The following is a 24667-nucleotide window of genomic DNA, read 5'->3' on the forward strand; positions in this document are numbered from 1 at the left end:
TGCCTTTTTTCTCTTTGCTCTCTGGTCATATTTGACTCCCTTATTTTAAATTCTACAAATCTAATACCAAATTTGTATAATTAGCGACCTTAGAAATATAATTGGATATACTTTTACTTACTAAAAAGTATCAATTTTGTAAATATGGACAAGTGCGCATTGCAGAGAGCGTGTCAGCGCTTTAGACCAAGGATCGAAGCAATTATCGATGCAAAAGGGGGTTATATAGAACAATTTTATTCTAAAAGGATGTCACTATTAATGTGTAAAAGGTTTTTCTGTAATTCTTACATTTTGATAAACAAATTGTTTTTAAGGTCACTAAATTTACTTTTAGTCTTAAAAATTGCACAATTTAAAATAAAATTTCCAATATGGCAGACAGTTTTAAAATATTATTCTTGTTAGACAGACTCAAACTTCTGAATTCGCTTTTTATGAGACAGTAAACTTATACTTACATTATTTTATATAAAGTTATGTTAATAGAATACTAGAACAGAACGTATACAGTTGAAATTAAAGTGGTTGAAAATTTTTGACAGAACACTTGTATAGAGGTAGAACGGATTAAATTGAATAGAGAAGTCCTCTACCATTTTGCGATTTTCGCAATAGTTAATGAATCATTAATTTATAAAAACAACAAAATTTGCTCGGCTTACTGTCAAATGGAAACAAATGATTAAAATAAGCTAAAAATTTAATATCCGAATCTTTTAGAAACAAGAAAGCCATTTTTAATATTTTCTTTGTATTTCCTTTTTATTGTCAAATATATTCCTTATACAAATGTAATATTGGACAATATTAAATTGTAATTTGTATTTATTTTAAGGGGGGATTCTGCTCTGGAAGCTTAACTTTTAAGCTATTTTTACTCATTTTTCTGAAAAATTGTTAAGGTTTATTTAAATTGGGATTACTTCTACATATTGGTACACATTTCAAGTACCAATATGTAGAGTACACAAGTATCTTTCAGAATTTTTTATTATAATATTCCAAGAAATAAGCCCTATATAACAGCTTTCGTGAAATTGTAAAAATGATAAGGTGACCATGATTGCATCCGTTTTGCTCATCTCAAACAAGAATACGAAAGAGATTTTTAAAATATATGAATCTGGCTACAATCGTCTGATCTACAATCAATTCAAAATGTTTATTTTTATTTATTTTACAGCACTATAAAAATGAAAAAATGCAAAAAAATCGAAAAGTAATTTTCAAAATGACGCCATTTGTTTTTTTCTAATATTTTTTTTACATTAGGTCAGACGATGACCAGAGTCATATATTTTAGGAATCTTTTTGTTATTTTCTTCGAGCAGAACGGCCACAACCATAGTCATCTTATTTTTTTTACGATTTTACAAAAGCTATATAGGACTTATTTCTTGGAATATAACAATTAAAAAATTCTAAAAAATGCTTAAAATGTGCATTAGTAGGAGAAACTTAATTTGAATATACCTTAATAATTTTTCAGAAAAAATAGCAAAAGTATTCTAAAAATCAAGCTTCTAAACCAGAATTCCCCTTCATGTATTAAAAACACTACTAGTACTTTTAATACTCAAAATAAGTAATAATAATTAGTTAATTCATAATAATTAGTCAATAATAATTAGTCAATACAACCCAGTATTATATTTTTTATAAGGAACGTATTTGGCTATAAAAAGGAAATAAAAAAAATACTAAAAATAATTTTCTTGCTTTAAAAAACTTTGAATATAAAGTTCTTAACCTATTTCAATTGTTTCTTTTAGTGTAATAAATACTAAATTCTACCTCTTATACCTAACAAAAGAACCCACACAGCTCACTTTATCCTAGGGATGTCCCTGGGATGTCATTTTTAGATATTGCAATATCCTTTGGATATCCGTGGACCGTCTCAGATATCCAAGAGATATCCAAGGGATGTACAAATGTCCACTCATTTGACATCCTGTAAATATCTCAAACGATATCCAAAGGATGTCTAAGGAATATCCTGAGATATCGTAATATACCTTTTTTTTTGTTTTACGTGGAAATGCATTTACGCATACCCTCGCCGCCGATGACTCACGGGCGAGGGTTATGTGGGACTCACGGGTTTGTGAGCGGGGAGGCTAGTCCTTCCCGCTCACGTGCAATACCCGTACTACCCACTAAACCCACCTCGGATGGCCAAGTCTGCGTGCACTGAGGGGCCCCCCCGGGAATCGCTGTCCAGCATAACTGCCGGAGGGCCCCCCCCACGCCGGTGCGCCACTTGGCGTCGCTTCGGGGGAGCGGGGCGAGCATCTTCCAAGTAGGAGAGCCCCGCTCCCCCGGTCGATCCGTTTGACTTGGACCGACCAGGCCCCAAAATCGGGGCGGGGGGAGAGATAGTTGCTCGTCTTCCCCGGCCACCACCACTCTGTCCCCCTCTCTCCGCGACGTGTGGAGAAGAGGGACGGGGGACCGGTGTTGATATGATCCCCCGGGATACCACACTCGTCGGGGGGACAGGAGCAGACGCGCCCCAGGCAGCCCCCGTCCCCCCGACGGCCCGCGCTGCTAGCAGCCACACACAAGTGGGGGGGGGCCGTGCCCAGGCCAATAGGCCTCGTGGCCGGACCGCCAGCGGGCGAATGTTTTCAGGGCCTGGAGGGAGGGTCGCGTTATACGGGCGTCCCTCCGGGCCGGCCTCCTCGCTCACTCACTCGAGCGCGCCGTCGACGCGCCCACTCCTAATCGTAATATACCCTGGTAAAAAAATTTCAGAATTTTTAAATTTTTTTCAGGATTTCTGATAAATGTTCCGATTTTTTACAAAAATTAGAACGTTTTTCAGAAAAATTTAAAAAATGAAAAATTCTGAATAATTTAGAAAAATTTTAAATATTTCTAAATATTTTTAAGAGTTTTTGAGTATTGAAAAAAACTTGAACAAAAAATAAAAAATTTTAATTATTTCTACGGTAATTTTGTAAGAGAAAAAAGACTATACATGTTTCAGCCAAGACACAGTTGTACCTGTTAAAGCATGTTTAATCTCTGTACCCAAAAAAACGGTCACCTATCAAAGTGACCGTTTTTTCGGGTACATTAACCATCGCCTACGTTGCTTGACTTCGAAGATCGTACGTATCCTAACGTTTCGTGATGACCCATAAACACTTCTTGTTTATGCATACATATTTGTTATAGATCATTGCAATAGATGTTGTCAGAAGGATGAAACATATATGTATAGTTAACTTATATTTTTATAAATATAAAGTTTTACAGTTTTTTATTTATTTTTACATATGCACGCGAAATAGCATGTGGAATAATTTATTAAAAAATCTCATTTTTTATAATTTTTTAGTATTGTTAATATGCCACATTGTTGATAAGTGTACTTTCTTTATGTCCTGATGTTTCAATCTACACTTCTTACATTTACGCTTTTGTCACTCTTTCATTACATTGTAATTCACTTTCCCTTTACACATAATTCACGCTCCATAGTAGAACTAAAGGATATGATGGGATATTATATGGATAGAATAGGATATCGTACGATATTAATAGAATATCTTATAATATTTTAAGATATCCTCTTAAAATATCGAAATATATTAATACAAAATTATATGATCTTAAGATATTTTACAATATCCTAAGATATTCTTATAGGATATCCCAGGTGCTATTCATTGGGATATCCGTAGGATCGCCATCGTCTGTTTGGAACAATTTGGGATATCTTCAGGATAAAGTGTGCTGTATGGGAAGCGTAAATGCGCTAACCTAACAAAAAATTCTATTAAAAACATGTTCTGAGACACAAGAACCCTCTATTTTTTTAATTCCTCATTTAAAAAAAAAAGGAAATTTGTCGTATATTGGTCTATTTTTTTAACATTACCGAAATCTCCAGATTTATGCCAAAGTACCCAGATAACCAAACTTGCCAAAGCAAATAATATCATTGATAATATACTTGTCGCCAAATGGTCATCAAAAAATAAGCAAGGTCTGCGTAACTCAGTTTGATTTAAAATTACTATCAAAAAGCAATTCGGCGTCAACTGAACTGCACTAACCTTGTTTCCTTTTGACCACAATTTACTGTCAAATAATACAAACGTTACCAGCAAAACACGAGCTAATTGCGGACACAGATGCTATAATATTTCAAGTATCAAGTTTTGAACCAATTTGTTCCCAATTTGATGACAAATTGTTTACCAGGTATGTTCATATTTTGGAAAAAATAAGTACGGTTATAATCCACTTTCGGGCCACGATTAAACCTAATTTTACGTTTATTTTTCCAAATTAACCTTGTGCAACTAAAAATTGCGATTAGATATTCTATCTAATTCAAAGATTTTTTAATTATACTAATCAAATCTCTCAATTAGTTCCGTAGATATCCAGTTACGCAAAAATAATTCTTACATAAGTGTTTCCACAGTAGGGTTACCACTTAGTTGTGGACTCCAAAATGGATTATATTAACCCACTTTAGGGTCCACGATTAAGTGGTGACCCTATAAAACTGTACTTATATTTCTCAAAGCAATATCATTATAATGCATGCAACATTAAAAACTACTTATACATACTTGAAAACGTTACTATGTTAGTTAATATAACTTTATAATAACAATGACTTTTTGCTTACTGTGTTAATATAAGTGAAGCACTGTCTCCCTTCTTTAAATTTCTGCGCGTACCAAAATAATTTTATTTAAGATATTTTCTTCCTTTGCATTCTCTTGAGGATGCTAAATCTCCAATTAAGCTGATTTGAGATTAACTCGCCGACAAAAATGTGCGACTGCATATGCGTGAGAGAAGAAAATATGCTCATTTTGAGAGAAACCTCATTTGCGCACAGTACAATTGGACACGTTGCAATTGCACATCGTGCTATTGGACACATAAAGTTGCACACCGTTCGATTGGACACGTTGCATTTGCGCACAGTTGCTTTTGGACACAACACATGCTATTGCAAAATTTTTAACACACACATGCACATATTTATGTGAAATTTGTTATTAACTTTGTTAACTAAACATTTGTTACATTGAACAAGGTGCATTTGCGCACAATTCTTTTGCCCACAGTTTCTTTGCGCACAGTTAATTTGCACACAGTTTTTTTGCGCATAGTTCTTTTGCGCACAGTTCGTTTGCACACAGTTCTTTTGCGCACAGTTCTTTTGCGCACAATCAAGCGGATCGCATCTAGATATATAAATTTTGACTGTTGATACATCTAAAGGCCTGTATTCATAGTCCAATCTTATTTCAAAATCGTCTCAAGTAATGCTTAAGATGCTACTACGGCTCTGTGATTGGCTTATGGCATCTTAAGACAGTCTTTAAGATAATCTTAAATATAAGACCCGACTATGAAATCAGCCTAAGAAGCGACAACTCTTTTTGCGTGAAAAGTCGCAACCCATGTGGTACAGAAAATGCTTTGCACGCACGCACGCACGCACGCACACACGCACGCACACACGCACGCACACACGCACACACACACAACACACACACACACACACACACACACAACAGGTGCAAGAGGGGCCTTCGGCCCCCCTCCCGCGCCCACCTCGTCCAAGTCGCTAACCCATGTACATTGCAAACAAAATAAAGTTTACGTGTGTTTGCAGATTTCAAATACAATGTATGGTCATAGACAAAAAGGTTGTCCAACTTTTTGTAATAAGTTTTGGAACCCACCTCATCATGTGTATATACTTATTTTATTACATTTTTACTTTATTAATCCTTCGAGATCACATTGGATGGTTACCACCCATCGCTTAAATTCAACACATTATATCTTTCCGATTTAAGAAAAAATGATACTAGTAAGGCCATTTAATGGTAATTCAAGGTTTTATCTACGTTCTTGTACTGTACTGTAACTGAAAATCGCGTTGGTTTGTTTTTGGCAGTCGTCCAAAAACAAGGTAAAGTGGTAGCCACCCCGTGTGTGACCTCCGTGTAAGTTTTTTCTGTTTTTTAGTGGTTCGAATTTTTGTGTTTTTTGTGGTCTAAAAAATGTAAAAGTATGATATAATATAGATTCTTATGCCTAGAATTTTTTTAAAATCTTTGTTACTTTATTCTTCGGAAATATGCAGCATAATGGTCTATAATTTACGGCAGCAACCATATAAGATATTTTATAAAATGATGGACGGAATGATTTCAACAATGTTAATTCGGATGTCGAGAAAAATCATATTCAGAGCAATCTGTGGACGAAATGGACAGTGATCTTGAAAATGTAATGTTAGATTAACGCATTCTAACATAGCGTGCACGCGGTAGATCGCAATCTATTTTGGGAAGAAAAAATGGTTTTGCGTGGCATACAAAAAAGTGACGCTCAAGTAAATACTATCGTAACATGACTTTTCTATGAAAATACTTGTTTTTCAGTATGCTAAAATACTCTATGTGCAGTATGCAAAATAAATACTCTTTTTGAAAAAATGGTCAAAGACATATTTTTTTCCTTCAAATACAAGACTTGAATAATAAAAGTCTAAATTTTTAGCTAAAAATATTGAAAATTAAAAAAGTTATGATTTATTTTGTAAAAACTCTTTTTTCTAATGTTGGAAGATTCAAAAATTTTGTTAGGTACAACGGTTTTAAATTTTTGCTTAAATAATATCAGAATACATTTTCCAAACATTCAAGTTTATCCATAAATTTTTTTGTTACCATATCTTTGATAATTTTATAAATACAGCACTTTAAAAATGACGATGGGTGGTAACCACCCAGTGTGACTTCGACGTTAGAAAAAAGAAGTGTGACCTTAATATGCATGATTTTGCTGTTCTAATAATGCGTTACCGCAAATACCTGTAATGAGGATGTAATAACATAAATATATACACATAATGAGGTGGGTTCCAAAACTTATCACAAAGTCAACCTTTTTGTCCATGCATGGGTTAACGAGAATATCTAGATGCGATCCGTTTGACTATGCGCAAAAGAACTGTGTGCAAAAGAACTGTGTTCAATGTAATAAATGTTTAATTAACAAAGTTAATAACAAATTTCACATGCGTGTGTACGTGTATTAAAAATTTTACAGAAGTATGTGTTGTGTCCAAAAGCAACTGTGCGCAAATGCAACGTGTCCAATCGAACAGTGTACAACTTTATGTGTTCAATAACACGGTGTGCTATTACAACGTATCCAATTGTACTGTGTGTCATTAAACCACTCCCTCATTTTGACATGCGTTGAGTTAAATAATGCTCTACCCTATAAGAAAAATGCGCGTAATATATTCAAACTGGCAACAAATTTTTTTTCAAAAATTAATAGCAAATTGGCATCTGTTATTTCAGCAATATGCTTACAATTTGCTAGCAGAGTCTGCTAACAGAATCTGACAGCAGATTTGATGGCAGAAAACGAGTAGAATCGATAGAGTAGATTTGAGTAGAAACGAGTAGATTTGTAGCAAAATTAAGCAAAAATCATAAATCTTGCTCGATTACTGCCGCCAATCTGTTACGGCATAATCAACAAACTTTGTTATATCTTTGATGGCAATTTTCCGACATTTTCTGATATTATAGACTCTGTATATAATTGGTAGCTTTTTGTTAACAACGATGGATAGCAGATATTTAATATGATTTTTTTTTGACAGATTTGGCTATCTGGGTATATTAATTAAATATCAGGTATATTTGAAATTTGTAATGTTCCTCTTAATTGTTAGTTACTATTAAGGGGGGCAAGTCATGTAACGCGCTGAAAATTGAGTGATTTTTTGGAATTTTGTTTGAGGAAATTATACAACCAATTCTTTTGAATTTTTCAGGGTATGTTATTGTAATATTGAACTACTAAAAAAATATTTTTTGACAGAAAAATAATATGTATTTTATAAATAATAATAATGTAAATCTAATGCGTTGACGTTGAAGTCACTTGTCGGCGTGCAATGTAGAGCTGCTTGTATTCATCTGAAACAAAAAACCAAATAGATTTCTTTTTTGTACGGTTTGCGTTATCAATTGAACCTATTGTTAAAGAAAATAATGCAAAATTGTAAAAATGGCGACACATAGAAAAAAAAGTATTGATTTTTACGAAAAATTTTCGTGTTAATTATGCAATAAAAATAATTTATTTAAACAATACAATTACAAATAAAGGTTCAATTTATGAGAAAAATATTTATCTAAATGTATGCACAAGGAGAACTCAATTGGATGAATAGTTTTTTAGTTATCTTGTACACCAATTTAAAAAAAGTAGTTTGGAGAAAAACGCGTTTAAAGTTCGAGTAACAAAATCGTGAAAAAATCGTAATTTATTTTAACTTACCGCAGTTTTTTGCTAATCTGCGATTCCAGGGCCATAGAGCAGATCTTCCTGTTTTTTGAACATTATTCTAACACAGCCAGGTTAACATTTATTACAGAGGGATCGAAAGACTGAGTTTCCGACTCGTCTACATAAGTGCTCCGCCCAATTCGACCGTTCACTTTTCGACGAAAATAACATAGAAGGAACTCTCAAATCGGTTTCTACTATTTTTTTTTATATTCTAAGGAAAATTTCCTATAAATTTAAGCAAGAAAAAAAAATTGCTAAAAAATTTCGATTTACATGACTTGCCCCCCTTAACTCACATAGGTTTTTATTATTTTTTTCTGGTTACTGAAAATTAATTATTTTTTGCTTAGAGCTTTTTTGAAGAGATTAGATTTTTGTTGCAGACAGTGTTAACTCATTGAACAGTACGATGACGTCTTCAAGAAACAAATTGGGTCTTGTTTTGGCAAAGTCAGAAAGCAACAGTCCCCAGACCCCCGAATTTAAACAAAGCAGTCCCTTTTATGCGGAACCAGCAGACGCTATTGTTCAAAGCACCATTATAATTCCAAGAAGACGACTGATCAAAAATAATTCGACAATGAATAAATACCGACACAGTGAACCAGATTGGTTACAAACTTCTAATAATGTTAACCAATTGCATTCTATTGATTGCTGGGCGGAGTTCTCTGAAGAGGAGGATAAAATGCCATTAATCTCGTCGTCAGTCGATAATTTAGCAAAAAGATTGACTCAAACCAAGGAGACAAAGAAAATTCCACGAGCAAAGCCTGTCCAACCACCGAAGATTAAGACCAAAATAATTAATGATACTTTTTGGGCAGTAGATTCCAGTTGGGAATTTATCGGTACGTTCTATATATTTAACAAAATAAAAAATTTTACGATTATATTCATCGAAGTATTGTTCATTAGATTTTCAATTCGAAGTTATGAAATATTTATTATATTATATATTATTTATAAATATGTAACGATACTGCATAATGGGTCAAAGAGAAACAGGAAGGGTAATATGGCCACCACAAAAATAAATGTAAAAAAATTGGTTTTGTTTAAAAAAGTCACAGTATTTTGAAAAATGTTAGAAACATATATATTATATAAAATAAGTTATTATGTCAAAAAGGTGATTTTTATTTACATTTAATAAAAGTTAAATAAAAATAACCTTGAATCTAAAGAACCTTATTTATTTAAAGAATTAAAAAAAATTAACAATCTTAAATTAAGCTTTTAATCGATTTATCGAAGAATTTTGTCGATATGGAGGTCTCGAAAGTGACCATATTACTAGCACACTTAGATGACCATATTGGCAACATCCTATATCATCGTTTAAATTTGTATAATTTGAAATATATACAGCCGAATAAAGAGTTAAATAATAAGAAAATACTCAAGTATACATACATTTGGATGATAATGCAGTTAAGTTTAAAAAGAATGAGGAAGTATGTGTAATTCAATGTTAAAATGTACCTTAAAAAATTTTCAAAATTCTTAGACGTAAAAATGCCTTATAACAAATGTTGACTGTTGTGTATTGTCATATTAGCATCATTATATAACAGTAGGCTATTAAACAAATGATATCATAAATAATTACTAGAATTCGTCCGCTAATAACGGAGAATAATGTGGGTGGCCATATTATCTGCACTGGCCATATTACCACCTTCTCCTCTATATAACAAATAACAACAAATATATGAAATTTAGGTTATGCTAAGCTTACCCACTGTAACAAGAGGAAGTATCCCACTAATGGCAGCCAACCAATCCACAGTCCGCAAGTCGATGACTTATCCCTTACTAGAAAATCTCTAGTGTAGCCTAGCCTAGAGACACGGGGTGCATTCAGTAGCACAACCGCTCACTGAGCGGCAAAGTAGCAATTGAAGATGATTGGGTCTTACCTTTGGATCCAACAAATCACCTTCAATTGCTACTTAGCCGCTCAGTGAGCGATTGCACTCCTGGATGCACCCACTCTGAGGGAGAGAGCGGCAAACTTGTCACATGACCGCGTCTCTTCTGATTTGTCCTGGTCGTTATGGACCTCGGCCAATTAGAATATCGATATAAACAGTTATTTCCAGTGAATCATATAATAAATACCGACTTGAGACAGGTTAAGATACATTAATTCCAACCAGGACGGATATTGCTTGACTAAGTTAGGTAAAGATCCTGGAGCGCAACACCTACCGCATTTTACATTATGCACACAATAGAAAAATATGTTAATAATATGTATATTTGTAGTCTCATTTTATGTATATAAAACTGAAATGACAAAAAGTCTATTAAAATTAATAACACAGGCACATTAAAAAAATGGTTCGGCGGACCAGATTAGTCAATCCTTATGTATTTTGACCCGCTGAATCCAAATCCAAAGTTAAAATTGTTAAATTGGCTCATTTCTTCTTAACCTAAAAATTTTTTTTTTAAATATTGGTCCGGCGGATCAGACTAGTCTATCCTTATATAATTTGACCCGTTGAATCAGTATCCAAGGTTAGAATTGCTGAATTGGTTCATTTTTTCCTAACCTAAAAAAACACCTTGTAAAAGCAGTTTGGATCATAAATGTATAATCCAGAGGGTGCAGGCTTGCGTAATCACATTACCTGGGAAAAGTTACGTTAAAATACGTATGACAAATCTGGGCTTCTGTGAATAAATAGTGCAGAAAATTCACTTTCCTTTTCTATTATATCTAACTCTTTCATTCTCAAAAGTTCCAATTTTAACCTTAAATTTGGATTCAGCGGGTCAAAATACATAAGGATAGACTAGGCTAATCCGCCAAACCAACATTTCAAACTTTTTTTTTAGATTCGGAAAAAATGAACCAATTCAGCAATTCTGACCTTGAATTTTTTTTTGAGTTTAGGATATAAGAACTAACTTTGCAATTCTGACCTTGGATTCAGCAGGTCAAAATACATAAGGATTGACTAGTCTAGTCCGCCAGACCAACATTTAAAAAAAGTTTTTTTTGAGGTTATGAAATATGAGCTAACTTTCCAATTCTGATCTTGGATTCGGATTCAGCGGGTCAAAATACATAAGGATTAACTAGTCTGATCCGCCAAACGAACCACTTTTTTTTTGTGTGCCTGTGTACCTACTCGGCAATGTTGTTGAAATATTGTAATATTTGAAAATAGTACATAAATATTTCGTTAATATTTTAATTGTAACTTTGCATGTGAAATATTTCAAAAATAAATCTGCACCATATTTTTATAATAATGCAAATGCAATATTTCTGAAATCTTTGAGAGAAGATAAAAAAGTTTGCTTTGATATTTGTATGACTCTGTAATATTACAAAAGAAATGTGACAAATGCATTATTTCAAAAATATTTCTGGAAAATTATAAAGTAATACCAATATTTTTTCCACAATGAATATTTCTGCAAAATATCAAACGCAACATTGCATTTAAAGTATTTCTCAAATTTTCTGAACGATTGTGTAGGTAATAAAAATTTAAATTGCTGAAAATGAATTTCTGCAATACTGCACAAGAAATATTGCAAATATAATGATTTAGAAACATTTCTGAATGTTTAAAATTGACATAAAAACATATTCTGTATATAATTATATAGTTAATAATAACATTAAAGTATAAATGAAATAAACAATAAAAAAATACCTTATTTTAATGTGCATATATTATTTTATTTAATACTTCATAAATATTTAATACTTTATTGCAATAATTACTGAGATATTACCTTTTCAACGCTTACAGTTTCCTGGATGCGTTCTCATTCATATGAGTTAAAAAAATTAATATCTTAGTTACTATTGCAACATTGCAAAATAATATGAGACTTTTACTTCATCCTTTCTATCTTTCTAGCTATTGTACACTTTAGAGCATTTACTCTAAATATTTTTTTTTCTCATGTAACAAGTCTCTTTTTACGATATGTTACTTTTTTGTAATGTTATAAAATGAATTCTTTTTTTAATGTTACTAAAACAAAGTAGAGTTTTAAAAAATTATGACAAAATAGAAGTGTTCTGTTACAAATTTCTATAATAATACAAATCTATAAACCTTTATTAAAGTAAACCTTTATTAACATAATCAATGTATTAAACATTTTTTAAATATGTTTTAAAACCGTTTGTATTACATAAAAATAAGATTGCTTACATTTAAAAAATATTATTGTAATACAATAATAATAATTAAAATAGGACTGATGAAACTGTCAAAAATAAATATACAAATAAGATCGCCTATATTGATCTATAACAGATCTTAATGCTAAAAAATTTTGGTATAATTTTTATTATTTCTAACTCATATATATGAACTGTGCGTCTTGAAACAGTCACTAAATATAGACTAACAAGAATGCGACATAGTTCATAAGAAATAGTAAAAATTACACAAATTATTCAGTACCAAAACCCGCTATGAACCAATATAGGCAATTTCACATTTAACAATTTCATCGATCCTGTTTTAATTATTATTATATTACAATAACATTTTTTAAGTGTATCTGCAATTACTTGGATAAAATATATTTAAGATATTTTTCTGAAATGTTTCTGCTATCTGTATAGATATGTTTCAAAAATATTTCAGTAATATCGAAATATTACTAAAATCTTTCAAAAAGATTGCACTTGAAATGATCGCGGACATTGAAACATTGCAGAAGTGTTGCAGGAATAGTCGTGAAATATTTCTGTGATATTGCTGTATACAGTGTGACATTTCAAATAAAATATTTTAGGAACATTACATGCCGAGTGGGATAATTATTACTTCCTTTCTATAGCAGAAACATTTCAGAAAAATATCTTAAATATATTTTATCCAAGAAATTGCAGATAAACTTAATAAATATTATTGTAATATGTTTAATAATAATAATTAAAACAGGATCGATAAAATTGTTAAATGTGAAGATAAAAATGAAATTGCCTATATTGGTTTATAGCAGGTTTTGGTACTGAATAATTTGTGTAGTTTTTACTATTTCTTATGAACTATGTCGCATTCTTGTCAGTTTATATTTAGTGACTGTTTCAAGACCGATAAAATGCGCACAGTTCATATAAATAAGTTAGAAATGATAAAAATTATACTAAAATTTTTTAACACCAAGATCTGTTGTAGATCAGTATAGGGCCTATAGGCGCTTTTATTTGTATATTTATTTTTGACAGTTTGATCGATCCTATTTCAATTATTATTATTGTATTACAATAATATTTTTTAAATGTAAGCAATCTTATTTTTATGTAATACAACAGTTTTAAAATAAATATATTTAAAAAATGTTTAATACATTGATTATGTTAATAAAAGTTTACTTTAATAAAGGTTTATAGATTTGCATCATTATAGAAATTTATAATAGAACAATTCCATTTTGTTATAATTTTTTAAAACTTTATTTTGTTTTAGTAACATTAAAAAAAGATATTCATTTTATTACATTACAAAAAAGTAATATATCGTAAAAAGAGACTTGTTACATAAGAAAATAATAAAAAAAGATAAATAAATATATAGAGTGAATGCTCTAAAGTGTACAATAGCTAGAAAGATAGGAAGGATTGAAGTAATAGTCTCATATTATTTTGCAATGTTGCAATAGTAACCAAGATATTAATTTTTTTAACTCAAATGAATGAGAACGCATCCAGGAAACTATAAGTGTTGAAAAGGGGGTGGCACTCACTTGGACAGAGTTCAAATGGACACGATGCATTTGGACACGGTGCTTTTGGTCACGATATCTTGCGCACGGTTCAAATGACCACCGTGCATTTGCACACGGTGCGTTTGCACACTGTGTATTTGGACACAAAAGAAATTTTATTAAAAATGTACACCAGTTATATGCACACCTAAAATTTGACCACCGGAAATTTACACACAAAAAAATGCCCACCGTTCACTTGGACACGTAAAAGTTGCACACCATTCATTTGCACACCATTCACTTGCACACCGTTCACTTGCCCATCACTCATTTGCACACCAAGAAATGCGCACCGATCATTTGCACACGGAAAGATGCGCACTGATCATTTGCACACAGAAAAATGCACACTGGTCAGTTGCACACGGAAAAATGCGCACTGATCATTTGCACACGGAAAGATGCACACCGCTCAGTTGCGCACCGTTCAATTGCACACCACTTAAGTCGCAAACCCATGTGGTGCAGTGAATGCTTTACACACACACACACACACACACACACACACACACACACACACACACACACACACACACACACACACACACACACACACACACACACACACACACACACACACAGAGAGAGAGAGAGAGAGAGAGAGAGAGAGAGAGAGAGAGAGAGAGAGAGAGAGAGAGAGAGAGAGAGAGAGAGAGAAAGAGCCTTCGGCCCCCCTTCCGCACCCACCCCGTCGCTAACTCATGTACACATTGCAAACGCAGCCACAATGTATAAATATTTAATATGCGTTTGATTGAACAATGTGCAATTGAACGGTGTGCAACTGAACAGTGTGCAACTGAACGGTGTGCAAATAAACGGTGTGCAACTTTCCGTGTGCAAATGATCAGTGCGCATCTTTTCGTGTGCAAATGATCGGTGCGCATTTCTTGGTGTGCAAATGAGTGGTGGGCAAGTGAGCGGTGTGCAAATGAATGATGTGCAACTTTTACGTGTCCAAGTGAACGGTGGGCATTTTTTCGTGTGCAAATATTGATGGTTAAATTTTACGTGTGCATATAACTGGTGTACATTTTTAATAAAATTTATTTTGTGTCCAAATGCACAGTGTGCAAATGCACCGTGTGCAAATACACCGTGGTCATTTAAACCGTGCGCAAGATATCGTGTCCAAAAGCACCGTGTCCAAATGCACCGTGTCCATTTGAACCGTGTGCAAGTGCACCGCTCCCTTGAAAAGGTAATATCTCAATAATTATTGCAATAAGTATTCAATATTTATAAAGTATTAAATAAAATAATATATGCACATTAAAATAAGGTATTTTTTTATTATTTATTTCATGTATACTTTAATGTCATTATTATTGTTCGAGACTAGAACAATTTTCTTAGAATTTCAGCATTTTTTGTTTGCTCTGTTTATCCGTAAGTAGTGAAAGCTGTTGACAGCCATCGCGCTCGTTGTAGTTCGTTCATTCGATGCACCTAGTTGCACGGCGCTGTCAGTAGCTCATCACGCGCGCGTCTTTCGTTTTCTCGCATCGTGGTATCTATAAAAAACATGCCAAAAAAAGGGCATGTCAAATCGATGCCCAAATAAGGCTCAAAATCAGTTCCCTTGCCGCCCCTTTTTTCGTCTCCGCGATCGCGATTGTCCTAACACAAGAAAAAATAGTCAGTCTCTCGCAGCGAAGCACCGACATTAGATCGTCCCGCAGATCTCTCTCGTCATCCGCCGATCTTAGCTGCGGGGATTCACTTCTGTTCCTTCCCTTAGCCCTCGCGCCGTGATAGTGCGATTAAATTATTTTTCTTGTCAACCGTTGATTAATTCGTAATCCCTACTTCGGCAGCTACTGTCAAGTAATTCTTAAGTTTCGTATCCGCGTGAATATGTGAATGTATTACGTCCATGCATGGGTGCCCGTATCTTTCCCGCGAATGTCCTCTGTCTCGTGCACAAGATCTCCATCGGATTGCGCGCAAGATTTCCGGGTTCGCAAGAGCTTCGATCTAGAGGCTCATCAAGATCTCCGCGTCGACTACAGGCAGCTTAATAACAGGACATTTCAAGATCTCCGTAAAAGTGTAAAGAGATACGGATCGCCCCTCGCCTTGAACATCCGTGTTAAATAAATAATTAAAGTGTGAGTGACACCATCGTCTCCTTTTTCTTCCTATAACCCCCCCATGAACCTACCGCATTCCTCACCACTCACTTCGCGTCTCAATCGGGACGGATCCCGGTATTCTCCGTGTGATCGCGTTTACCTTACGCACGCGCAATCAATTATTAACTATATAATTATATAGAGAATATGTTTTTATGTTAATTTTAAACATTCAGAAATGTTTCTGAATCATATTTGCAATATTTCTTGTGCAGTATTGCAGAAATTCATTTTCAGCAATTTAAATTTTTATTATCTACACAATCGTTCAGAAATTTTTCAGAAATACTTTAAATGCAATGTTGCGCTTAATATTTTGCAGAAATATTCATTGGGTAAGAAATATTAATATCACTTTATAATTTTTCAGAAATATTTTTGAAATAATGCATTTGTCACATTTCTTTTGTAATATTACAGAGCCATACAAATATCAAAGCAAACTTTTTTATCTTCTCTCAAAGATTTCAGAAATATTGCATTTGCATTATTATAAAAATATGGTGCAGATTTATTTTTGAAATATTTCACATGCAAAGTTACAATTAAAATATTAACGAAATATTTATGTACCGTTTTTTTCAAATATTACAATATTTCAACAACATTACTTGCCGAGTGGGTTAACAGAAATTTATCGGAGATATCTTATTTTTATAGTTAACCTGTCTCAGGTTGGTATTTATTATATGATCCATTAGAAACAGCAGTCTATATCGATGTACAGAGTGGCCGAAATCCACGAATCAGAAGAGACGTAGTAACGTGACAAGTTTACCGCTCTCCCTCAGAGGCTCTTTAATCTAGCCCTAGTGTTATGAATCCAATTACGTTTAATCGCTCTGAGGACAAGGCTGCGTTTTGTAACCCATCGAGAAACTAACATTTACTATTTTTTAGTATCCGAATATGCAACTACTTTTAACACTAAAGTACAGATGTTTTTTACTCACTATAAAGATCAAACGAATAAATTATTATAAAAATAAAAAATATCAAAAATAAAATGTTTTAATATGAAGAACATAATTATTGAAAATTCAAAAAACTGTAAAATTTTATTTTTTAGAAAAAACTTAATGCATGAAAAAATAGAGTTGACATCGCGCTTATTAATGCGCAACAAAACAACTTATTAATTCCGCATTATATCACAAATAATGAGTGCGTTTATGAAACAGTTGCGTATCCGTTGACTGAACGCTTATTTAGTGCTCACAATCAATGAGCGACAAAAAAGTGTACACAGAACATTAGCTTGTTCTTTTCAGCTGCACTGTTGCACTAGTGCAACAAGTTAAAGTAAAATAAACATGTTTCTTCTTATTTTATCTTACTGCAGCAGTGCAACGAAATAAAAACAGACCACACGTGCATACTTTCGTGATTTTGCTACGCAAAGCATTTGAAATATTAAACATCCTAACCCACATGTTTTCTGTCAAATAAAAGTTTTATTATTGTGAGTGAGATACACTCACACCAAGAATGTCGCGAACAATATCAGGATATCAAATGACACCTCGCGCAGGTAATATCATCCGATCTTCACACCGGACGTCGCACTGGTTAATGCACCGGTTGCTACCCAAAATCTATCGACTTTACGGTGGAATTCACTTAGACAGCATTTGCTGGCTAAGCAAACACATTGGCCAAAGACTCGTGGACCCAGAAAAAAACCCTTAACAACAGGCCAAAAACGTGGTGCATATAAGCACCGCGGAAAGAGAACGAGCGGGCTATTGCGTATCAATCTGGCGACGACTACGTATCGCTCATATTAACGTACCACTAAACTTAATCATTTGCTGTAACGGGTTTTACAAGCTAACATTTGAGAAGTGTAACAGAGTTTGAACCAAATATAGTATATCTTTTATACAACTTTCGGCGTTGTCTCTACGAAACCTGATCCCGAGGAGACCTCGGCAGTGATCAGGAGCACAACAGGAGCATTATTAATTGTTTAATTGTGCAATTAAATTGTAATATGGATTTGAACGTCATTTTATTTGCTGTGTTAAACAACGGCCTAGTTATGGATTTAACCAATAACAGAATTCGATTAATGGCGGAAGAAGCGTGTAAGCCGTTACCCAATTTGCAAAATAATATTAAAAAAATATTTTTGATGAAATTAAAAAAAGCATTTTAAAACACTTTTAAAAACGCAAATAATAATGAGACAAATTCCCCTTTTTATTAAAAAAACGTTTTTTTAACTTTTAAACAAATATTTTTTTTAATGTGACGCCTTGCTAATTTTATGCCGTGCCGCGACATTCGCGGAACACGTAGAGGTGCCCATTTCGACTCATCTGAATATTCTTATCAGTTTATGTTGAGTTTGTTATTAAATTAAGAGACACGGTAGTAGCTCGCGTCAAGTGAACGCACAGCGCGAGACCGACCGTGTTCTTTGCGCGAATATATGGTTTGTGAGCACTTGAGATTATCGAATCTCAGAAATGGCTAAATTGATCGAGTTTAAATTAAGGTTAATCGAAAACTTGAGGTCGATTTATATCAAAAAATTATTTTTATTTTTCCTCTACATTCCCTATGAGTGGAGGTATTGCGACGCAAATTTCAAAATATCAAAATTTTATTTAAGATACGTCGTTGTCCTCGTCGTCAATCTTGTAGGTATTTCTACGGAAGCTGACGTAAGGGGGAAAAATGTCCATCTCATATATTTGCTACCATGTGGCGTTTGGATTGTCACTATAGCATCGTGTATAAATCACGTGTACGTGGGTGTAGGTTCACCAGTGGCTCGCTCGCGCCATGCGTCAGCTCGCGCAGTGACTTGCAGTGTAAGGTTATATGGTCAGATTAGGACAGTTCCGTGAAGTAGTGCATTTTTTTACCGTTTAATGTGTTTTTCAACAATAATTTTTCTTATATGAAGTGTCTAAGAATCCCGCACCACAGTAAGTGGGAAAAAATCTTTCTGCGGATTTGGCTAATTTTTGGATATGTTGTAGTTCTCGTCATTCTGAACAAGTCCTCTATAACAAGTGCTCTACAAGTCCTAGAAGGTCCAGATTTGACATGTAAAGGCATAGGCTTTTCGATTCGATATATGTGACCCCTCGGTCTAGTGTGTGCGTGCACGCGCGCGCGCGCGCGCGCGCGTGTGTGTGTGTGTGTGTGTGTGTGTGTGTGTGTGTGTGTGAAGGGGGGGTGTTAATTAATATTACAACGTTATTATTCATTAATGAGTATTAGATCGTTTGGATTCTGCTGTAGTGGTCTCCGATCAGCATCTAATACGGAATGAAATAAAGATGCGTCAGGGTACCGTATATTTGATTGATGTCTTCCGTAGCCCAAAAACCAGCTTGCTACGTGTGCACAACATCCAACAGTTTTTGCTCCGGATTGGCAAGTACAGTAATATCCAAGAATATCGTCGTTATTAACATCATAGTTTTCAAGAGAATTGTATGTTGTCCATAATTGATGAATTATCGCATTCCGGAAAAGTGAATATTGTCTCATTCTCAAGAAACCACGTTCATTAATGAGTATATCTACATGGAATTCTTTGTCTTCTAGCTGAAGCCTATCTTGGATATATCCAGTTGCAAGTTGTGCCTGATATATTCCAACGGTCAAGGCTCTAAGATAATCTATGTCAAGACGCGGAAAGTCGTAAACCTGGTTGTGGTGCAAATGAATCCATCTTGCATTTTTTGTACAAAGATTTTCCACTTCTACTCGAACCTGCACAACATTTGGCTCCTGACATTTAGCTAATAATTTTTGGACTAGTTGGAGGTTAGTATTTTCCATGTGTATCAATGGGTGATACTTATTTATAATTGCTCCTGCTACTTGGAAGAAATCACCGAGATTCGTGACATGCGGCATAATAACGGTTTGTGCGAAAAACTTGAAGATACTTTTTATATGGCCGTTTTATAGCTTCAATTATCCATCTAGTTTTGGTAACTAAACGTGATTTGTTCGCTTGTTCAGTGGAGAATTGACGTTGTCCAGGCTCGAAAATAGATGGCATTTCAATATAAATTCTCAAAGCTTCGAGCATAGGTATCCGCGATCAACTACAAGGATGTCTCCATCTTGAACTCATGCTCCCATTGCATCACCATCTCTGTCGTATTAATTTCGGAGCATCTCCGCATCATTATTTCTTGAATCTGAAAAATATGGTCCCTGGATTGTTAATATGTAGCCATCCGGAGTCACAATAAAAGCAGGTTTAACTAAATGGCGACCTTTATGACGACAATGAGATTGTCTCAAGATACGGAAGTTACTGCTTTTGTGTATATAAGCATATCAATGTAAGCAATTAGGGACACTATTTTGCAAATTTACTAACGCCCCAGAAATCTGGTTTATCAACTGTTGAGATAATTGTACATGACACGGACCTTTAATCCAAAGCATTATCACTTTTTTTACAACTCCTAAACATATAAGATGCATGTAATCAAGTACTACGTTAGAAATTAATTTGAAATTAGGAATTTGCTTTAAAATAGTTTTGTTACGTCCGATGAATAACCTGCACCGGACGCATCCGGTGAATTGCGACTTAAATACATTTTTTCTCTTAAAGTATTTTCTCACATTGAAATTTAAAACCGACGCTCCGTCACGATACATCAATCCGAGCAGGCACGTGGGGTCTTCCGACGCAAACACGAGATCAATATGCGTTGATCTCATGTTTGGCCTGGCAATGAGCATTAAATTAAGGAATAATTAAAGAACCACTCTAATTAACGATACGACATCTCTCTCATCGAAACTACACCATAAAATTTCCCTACCTGACTACTTTAAAACACTCAAAATCTCTAAGTAAAAAGACAAAATCTTGTTAAATAAACATATTCGCAGCATCCTTGGGGGAGAAAAGCTCCTCTCGCCCTGCCGAGCCACCAAATTCTATATAAACCGCCGAAATCACAAGGAAAGCGGACATTTTCCTGTCAAATCTCTCAATTAAGAGGTTTCTTACAGGATCGCTCCCAGCGAGAATGTCTCTTCACTTTAAAAATAAATTTCAAAGGTAAACCTATTTTCTGTGTCATACCGCGCCGCGAGTCCGCAACTCTGTCCGATTTACACGAGTAAAATCCATTCAGTATACGTATAGTAATATCTTTCTTCAATTTATTTTTCAAAATTTAATAAATAAAAAGAAATATATATATATATATATATATAAGAGACTACACAACAAGCATAATTTCTCCCCCCCTCTCTCTCTTTCCTTTATGATAGTCGCGCTTGGCCTGTCTGAGGCGCTCTGTCTTTCTCCACCGCCCTCAACCATTCTTTTCCTTCCATAAGGTAAATGAGCTTGGTCTGTCAGAGGCGCCCTACCTTCTTCCCTCCCTATTTTTCCTTCAAAATATCCAAACTCAATATAACTTCCTAAAAAGTCTCAAATATTTAAATCTCCCGCAAAGCAATAATCATGGATACATATAAAAATTTCTGTCATAGCAACACGCTATGGGACGAGGGCGTAAGAATGGATGGAAGCGCCAACTTAAACGCTTAAAGAAATCATACTATGAATTCGTGGTATTTGATCCACGCGTCTTTTCAATAGAGCGGCAGCTATATTCCCCAAGGAGTCTGTCAGAGCGACCACCACCATCTAGCCCTTTTGTATTACAGGCCGAACATACATCTTCCTCTCTGACACCTCGCACGGTGAAAACTCTCTCACTAAGTCAAAGGATACCGCACCCTGTGTTGGACCCTGTGCCAAGAAGCCTACACGCTCGTTGCACCGGTGCATCGTCAAATAGGGCGAGGCAGAGACGCAAAAGATAAGATTCCCCCCTCCCTTAAAGCCTCAAATAGTCCGCAACGTCCCATTCACCGGGCGCATAATAATACTATCCCCCCCCCAAGGATATTATATAAAGCGTATTACGAACCCCGAAATTTTAAATTTAAGTAACGCGTATGTAATAAAAAAACCTAACAAGGAAATAAAAACAAAATTATAAATAAATAAAAAACAACAAAAAAATAAAACAACATAATACACAAGAGAGAATTAAACATCAAACAACTTATACCTTCCTTTTGATAGATGCGCTTGGCCTGTCTGAGGCGCTCTATCCTCCCTCGCTTCCCCTCCTTATCACCTCCGACCATTCTTCATCTCCCATAAAGTAGACGCGCTTGGTTTGTTTGAGGCGCCCAACTTCTTATCCTCTCAAACCCTTTTCCCTATCCATAAATCGACACAAACATACCCTGTATCGCCCGTAGTCTACCGCTCGGCCCCGTGGCGATACTCTTCGCAAATCACAAAAACACAATCACATACACAAAATACTCACGCACGCACTCTCACCCACCTTATGTCCCTGCACACGCATACTAAAAATTCGGGACGTAACAGTCTCATCGGTTTGTAAATCTTTATATATTTATTATTAACAAAATCTTTATCAGTCCTTAAATATCAACTATTTTTGTTGCTGAAAAACATAATCGTCCATGTAAGTACTTGCCTGTAATAGTACATCGCGTACAAATATTGTAGCCAGTATGATGTTTTATTGATAAAATAAAAGCTTTCGCTGGCGCATCACAAATTATTCCATGCAAATTAATTTCAACTGTAATTCCGTTATAAACAAGACCAGTATTGATTAATAAAATTACTTCGTCAACAAAATGTCGTAAATAACTATTGTTACATTGTGGTTTCGATTAACCATAGTATGTCCCAACAATGAAAACTGACTTTAGAACGGTGTCCGAACATAAAATAGGCCATAAAGCAGAATTGCTGGATTTAAAAATCGACAAACCGTCAATATTTATAAATATATCCAGACTAACAGGTATTCGCCCTAAAACTTCATTATATTTTTTTCTAATTTTCTAACCTTTAACATTTTTTTGAATACATTTTGTAATCCAAAATGACAATATTGACCCATTTCAATAACTGCTGTATGTCTTGGTGTTTTCAGTAATGTTCGAGGATCTTTTGGAAAAGAATATCGCGTATATTTGCATAATATAAACAAAAGTGCCGCAAGAGCCACGTAGGGAATGTTAAACATATTAGCCCAAGAAGCTAAATATTTGATAAATTGATCTTTATTTTGAATTTCATTATCAGATTCAACATTTCTTATATAATGTAGCTCTGATTCCTCAATTTATTTGAACTTTCATCATCGCAATTATCACTATCGCAACTAGTGCTACTATCTTTTTCTTCCTCTGTATTCGATTCTATATTGTCTACCGTGCTGCTTTCAATTAAATCTTCTACATGTTCACTATTTCTATTGACTGCATATTCATTTTCTAATGGCTCGAAGTTTTCAACAATATCATCAAGTTGTAAAAAATTATCGTCTTTCATTTCAAAATGTTCATTGTTTGTAAAACTTAATAAATCTGTGTTGTTAGCTATATATATAACACTACAAAAATGTTGCTTAGACAGTAAAGAATAATTTTTACGTTTTCTATCCATTCTTATTATTTATTGTATATAATAAAAAACTGAAATATCCAAGTATACCTACAAGTATATGTAAAATTGATTACTCTCAGAAGCTACTAACATGAGATATACACAAAAGATTTTTTTAAATAAAACATTAACTTTATGCTAGGCATTGAAAGGATTGATGTAGTACGTTAATATGGTTTCTCCTGCACACTTCAGATTGTACTCATTTAACAACATACACACAAAGATATATAGAATAAATTAACCTAACCTAAAGATTTAAGTCCGAACGAATAACTCACTGCGTAACAAAACTGTAAGAACACAGTTATTTTATAATACTGTTTGCATATACTGTTCGTTCTCCTTTATTTCTCCGCTCTCGAGCATTGAAATTTAGCTTGTTTACTGCGTCATAAGTCTGACGAACCCTGTCGCAGTAAATAAAAAAGCTAAGAAAAATTAAAAATTAAATTTAATAACATCACTAAAATCCAATGTAGACCGTGAGGCGATTTCATAAAACTCATTGATATGTTCAACTGAAAAATTTATTAAATTATTTTATGTGAAAGGTTTCAGAAATAACTTTCTTGAAAGTTTTCAAAATCTATGTCATGTGAAAGGTTTCGAAAATAACTCAATTAAAAAGTCTGTGAAAATATGTCAAATGAAAGGTTTCAAGGATAACTCAACTAAAAGTTTCAAATTTATTGCATGTAAAAGATTTCAGAAAAAAACCTTCTTGAAAGTTTGTTAAATTGTTTAATGTGAAAGGTTTCAGAAATAAACAACTTGACAGTTTTTCAAATCTATTTTTATTTGAAAGGTTTCAGAAATAAGTCAACTCAAAGGTTTATACAAATATTTCCTATGAAAGATTTCAAGGATAATTTGATCGAAAGTTTCCAAATTTATTGTACGTGAA

The 24667-nt window shown here is 34.0% G+C and overlaps 1 protein-coding gene across 7 annotated transcripts in view; it reads left to right on the forward strand.

The window, feature by feature from the left end:
- The window catches only part of LOC105836048 (protein sprint), a 330029-nt gene that overhangs the window by 167308 nt on the left and 138054 nt on the right, over positions 1 to 24667 (forward strand). For all 7 annotated transcript variants that reach the window (XM_036285717.1, XM_036285715.1, XM_028193034.2 and 4 more), the window contains one exon: positions 8751 to 9218. In XM_036285717.1, coding sequence (XP_036141610.1) covers positions 8751 to 9218 — 468 coding nt within the window. The remainder of the gene's footprint in view (positions 1 to 8750; positions 9219 to 24667) is intronic.

This window comes from Monomorium pharaonis, chromosome 4 (genome assembly GCF_013373865.1).
Source record: "Monomorium pharaonis isolate MP-MQ-018 chromosome 4, ASM1337386v2, whole genome shotgun sequence".
NCBI classification, from domain to species: Eukaryota; Metazoa; Arthropoda; class Insecta; order Hymenoptera; family Formicidae; genus Monomorium; species Monomorium pharaonis.